Source organism: Apaloderma vittatum, unplaced genomic scaffold, assembly GCF_000703405.1.
Source record: "Apaloderma vittatum isolate BGI_N311 unplaced genomic scaffold, ASM70340v1 scaffold33791, whole genome shotgun sequence".
Classification (NCBI taxonomy): Eukaryota; Metazoa; Chordata; class Aves; order Trogoniformes; family Trogonidae; genus Apaloderma; species Apaloderma vittatum.
In genome coordinates, this window is record NW_009701349.1 from 7,845 (window position 1) to 9,035 (window position 1,191).

The 1,191-nt window shown below is 59.3% G+C and overlaps 1 protein-coding gene across 1 annotated transcript in view; it reads left to right on the forward strand.

Moving 5' to 3' along the window:
• The window catches only part of FAM129B (family with sequence similarity 129, member B), a gene marked incomplete at both ends in the record, with an annotated part of 7,865 nt that overhangs the window by 4,745 nt on the left and 1,929 nt on the right, over positions 1 to 1,191 (forward strand). The window contains 2 exons of the mRNA XM_009879120.1: positions 839 to 885; positions 976 to 1,138. Coding sequence (XP_009877422.1) covers positions 839 to 885; positions 976 to 1,138 — 210 coding nt within the window. The remainder of the gene's footprint in view (positions 1 to 838; positions 886 to 975; positions 1,139 to 1,191) is intronic.

Here is a 1,191-nt window from a genome sequence, read left to right on the forward strand (position 1 = left end):
CCCTGCCTGCACTGCCTCCCTTCTGGGGGACACGCCATCGCCTCCCTTCCTCGCTGGGCTCCGTGCCTGCCGGCCTTCCTGCCTGTCGCCCCCTCACCCGGCCCCCTGCTGAAGAAGACATCCTTATTCTTCCTTTGTGAAGCTCCTCGTTGTGCCCGCGCCGCCTCCTTCTCCCTGGGGCGAGGGAAGCAAACAGGAGGAAGCCCAGCCCCAGAGCGAAGCCTGTCCTGGCTATATTTAGCTTGCCATTTTTAGAACAGCACAGGCTAAATCCGGCCCTAACCCTTGCGAAAGACCGAAGACTCTCCAAAACTGTGTGTTAAAACCTTAAAAGCCAATAGCTAATTACTGCCAGGCTCATAGTGTGCCACTGGAGCAGCCTAAAACCACACAAACGCTGCTTTTTTCAGTAGCTGTGGTTTGAGCTGTAAAGCTGGGATGCTTGAAGGAGAGAGCGGCGGGAACGGCTCTGCCTCCCACCAGCCTCAAAATCGCTGTGTTTGGCTGCAAAGTGAGCCTGAAGCCTCAGCAAGCTGCTCCATCCCATTCATAGGGTCAGCTCCTGAGACCCCAGACAGGCTGAGGCGGGCAGGGCACAGCTTTCAAAGAGGTCAGGGTGTCTCCTGCCCAGACCACCAGCATCTCTCTGGCCACCAGCTTCCCCGGACCTGACGCATCCCTGGACTTCCAGCATCCCCAGACATGCAGCATCCCTGGACCTGCCTGGGGCAGGCTGGCTGATGGAGGCTGTGTCAGCTCTGTGCCACTCTAAGCACCACTTTTAAGCATCTTCTGCACCGTGGGACCTTCATCTCACCCAGCTGGGGGGTCCCTGGTTGTGGAAAACCAACTGCCAGGCAGGGACTGGTGAGGGCGTGGGTGCAGGCTCAGCAGGTCCTGCAGGCATCTGGCTGGTGGGGGCAGCAGGGACGTGTGTGGGGGGCAGCTGAGCACCCCATCTCTGTCTCTTGCCAGATCTCAGATGCCGTCTACAGGATGGTCTATGATCAGACCAAGGACCAGTACGATGCAGCCATGGCCAAGTGCGAACTGGAGCGGCCCCAGATGGAGAGCACCATCCGCACGGACATGGACCAGATCATCACGTCGAAGGAGCACCTGGCCAGCAAGATTCGAGGTACCACCCTGGGGGGAGCTGCATGGATGTGGGGGTGCGGAGCTGTGTCCATC